The 3,207-nt window shown below is 40.3% G+C and overlaps 1 protein-coding gene across 3 annotated transcripts in view; it reads left to right on the top strand.

The window, feature by feature from the left end:
* The window catches only part of dnajb6b (DnaJ heat shock protein family (Hsp40) member B6b), an 11,150-nt gene that overhangs the window by 939 nt on the left and 7,004 nt on the right, over window positions 1–3,207 (top strand). For all 3 annotated transcript variants that reach the window (XM_032504347.1, XM_032504348.1, XM_032504349.1), the window contains exon 2: window positions 1,282–1,378. In XM_032504347.1, coding sequence (XP_032360238.1) covers window positions 1,282–1,378 — 97 coding nt within the window. The remainder of the gene's footprint in view (window positions 1–1,281; window positions 1,379–3,207) is intronic.

Below are 3,207 nucleotides of genomic sequence, written 5' to 3'. Positions count from 1 at the left end.
TGAGCTGCAGCTGGAACCTTGACTCCCACACACCAGGTTTCACTCCTATAATCAATGACAGACAGAGGGGAGGAGGGCAGAGACAGGGTGCAACCAGCAACAGACCTAACAAAAACATATTGAAATGATAAAGTGTTATCCTCTTAATAACAAACGATTCTAAAATCCTGCTCCCCCTGTGTGATTTGCACAACAATTGATAGGTAGGCTATATATCAACAAGTGATGTAGATGTTTAGTATTTTTATGGAAAGGTAGTCTACTACAGAGGGGCCAAAAGAATAAATCAATGCACATAATTGGGCCAATCTGAATTAAAATGGGCCTTTTTTCCATTTGCAAGGCTGAGGAAATAAAAAATACAAATCACCGTACAAACTGGTTCATAAAATGATCACGTGCTGATGATCAAGATGTGCATAAGCCTCTGCCTGACGCCCCGTTGCCTCTCTCTGCTGGCAGACTGGACACAGGTTTTACATGTTACCTTGGCCAGTTTGACCCATAATTTATACTGTTAATTGATCCCCAAATTATGATTTACACAGTTTTTTGTTAGAGTCACTACACATAGGACATTTGAATATGATAAATATAAATGCTGGTAAAATAACTTTGATTACAGTATATATTTAGTTTTCAATAATTTGGTAGCTATACAAGACTCAGGATGTTGGCTGCAGGTTTTATTATATTCCTAGCCAACTAGGTACAAAGTGCAGAAGATATTTTGAGCGCATGGCTTTGATGACAATGACGTGTTGGTGCAGGTCACTCTCTCTGTGTTGTAATTTAACAAAAAATGAGTAAAATCTAGGGCTTAAATAAAGTAGACTACTCGAATATCTTCTAATAGTTTTTCATCGGACCTGTTCTGTCTTGTTTTGAGAGGCTAGACTTTAGAACTTTAACATTAAGTCATTAAATAAAAAAAACATGGTCTTTATAGTTATCTCCAAATTTCAAAAACATGATTTACATTTTCTCTCCTGCCGCCTCCAGGAAAGGGATGATCACCCGCTTGTTATGTAATTTGGCTGGGCTTGTATTAGCTTAGCCGTCCTCCTCCCTGCATCTCTATTTCAGTACAGTTGATTACATTGTTGGGTACTGTCACCCTGTTTAGTGCTATTGCTCCCTCCCTCCCCTTTACAGATTTGTCCCACAGGTCTGGAAGGGAGCTATCTTGTCCGACACACATGGCTACACTCAGTTGTAGTTTGTTGGGCTCTATCTCTCCAAGCTAACATGTCTTAACAGAACCTTACTTTCTTTCCACAGAGGCCTTGAGGACCCTCACACAGGACACAACCATGCTGGAATACTACCAGACATTAGGAGTCCAGAAAAATGCAACACAAGAGGACATCAAAAAAGCGTAAGTACCTCTGAGTTTTCCCCTGCCGTTGTTGTTAAATGTCGCCCACTCAGAGGCGTGTCATAGGTTAATCATATCCCCCTCTAGCTGTATAAACTGACATAAGGAGAGAGAGAGAGAGCAGAGAGGCTGCAATGCAGAAAGTTTCCATGCTTCTTCCTGTAACGTTGCTGCTGTCAAATACCTTTCTCTTACACTCATACACGTATCGCCCACTGAACAGGCCAGTTCCAGTTAACCACACTTCCTCACAGGTTTCTCACTGACATGTTTTGTTTTGACAAGTGAAGTGTTTCCTATGAATTGACTTTGGGGTAATGCAGTAAATCACTAAGTGGAGTAAAATCATGTGAGAGAGGATGAAATTGTTGAAGTTTACTGATTGTTGCTGATTAAATCAACCAGTATATCCAATTTGCCAAGACAAACAGTGAATGCTGAGTGCCTGCTATCTCTATCTACTGAATTGTTGGCTGCCAAAGTCAAATGTTATCTCGATGGACACCAATCAATAAGTCATATCTTTAGCACATGACCCCTGCTCTCTCTTCTTGATCTCTGATTGAATTATTTGCCATGCTAGCTGCTCATTTCTAGGGACAGCAATGTTGGTTGTACAGTCAGTCCACCACTTCAGTCTAGACTGAATATAACCACCACTATTGGGTGGATTGACATGCAATTTGGTACAAACATTTATTGTGCCCAGAAGACAAATCTCAATGAATTTGGTAATTCTTTGACTTTTTGTCTAGCGTCACCAGCAGGTTGACTTTAGTATCAATATATCTGACTTGGCACTTACTAACAGTAAAGTGCCTGAAATCCAAACAAATATTGCTAACATCAGTCAAAGGCCATCGTTAAATGTGATCAAACCCAAATTATATGGTATTTGTCATTGCACAGTATTTTAATCATCTCACGACCAACTCTTTTATCATATAGTCAACTTGATTATGTGAAAGCTAGTAGTTGTTAACATAGGAATTTCACCCATCTCTGCCATTCACCCCATATGATGTGAACACAGCCTCACAGAGCTAGCATGGCTGTAGACTCTTAGGCTTGTTTGAAGATTAAATGTAATGGCTGGGTATACTATTAAAGAGTCAATCAGAGACCTTGTTAAGATGAGCATTGAATGTTCAGAGTAAGATAATGGCTGCTGTTGCTTTTACAAATGGACACATGGGGTCTGACTACAAAGATTGACACCACATTGTTCAACTGAGTCTGCCTGGTTGACCATTGACCAGGCCTTAGACAACCAGGTGATGTCACAAATTACAACAAAGACGTGGACTACAACGACTATTTACTATAGACCCATAAGGGAGTCAATCCCTGGATTGTGTGCAGCCTTTTTTGCTTGCTGACTCTCAGTTCTTAGTCTTGTCCACATCATCTGTGTGTACGCTGCCAGTGCTGCTGTTGGGCTTAAAAACAAACAGCTGATGCAGCGTAAGCCGCTGTGTGAGCACGTCAGCGGAGTTCAGACTGTCTTTGTTATTTCTGCTTGGATGGGGGGGAAGGACAGTGTTTGCATGTTTGTGTGTGTGCATAAAGGGGTGTCTGTGTGTTTGGTGTAGTCATGGTTGCCATCCTAAAAAAAGACTAGCATGTGATATGTGTTTCTGATAGGGGGATGTCCGTTATACAGACATTCACATTTTCCACCTTCTATTTTTGTATTAAGATCTCACTATCTGCCCTTTGAATATCTGCAGTATATGACATACATTGTGTGTTTGTCTCCATTTTGATGTCAATGTCTGTATTTTAACTGTATGGTATTTGTGCGCTTTGAGTAGTCGTTAAGACTAGAA

This window comes from Etheostoma spectabile, chromosome 22 (genome assembly GCF_008692095.1).
Source record: "Etheostoma spectabile isolate EspeVRDwgs_2016 chromosome 22, UIUC_Espe_1.0, whole genome shotgun sequence".
In the NCBI taxonomy this organism is placed as follows: domain Eukaryota; kingdom Metazoa; phylum Chordata; class Actinopteri; order Perciformes; family Percidae; genus Etheostoma; species Etheostoma spectabile.
The sequence above is the reverse complement of the archived record's forward strand: the minus strand, read 5'-3'. Positions and strand labels throughout refer to the sequence as shown.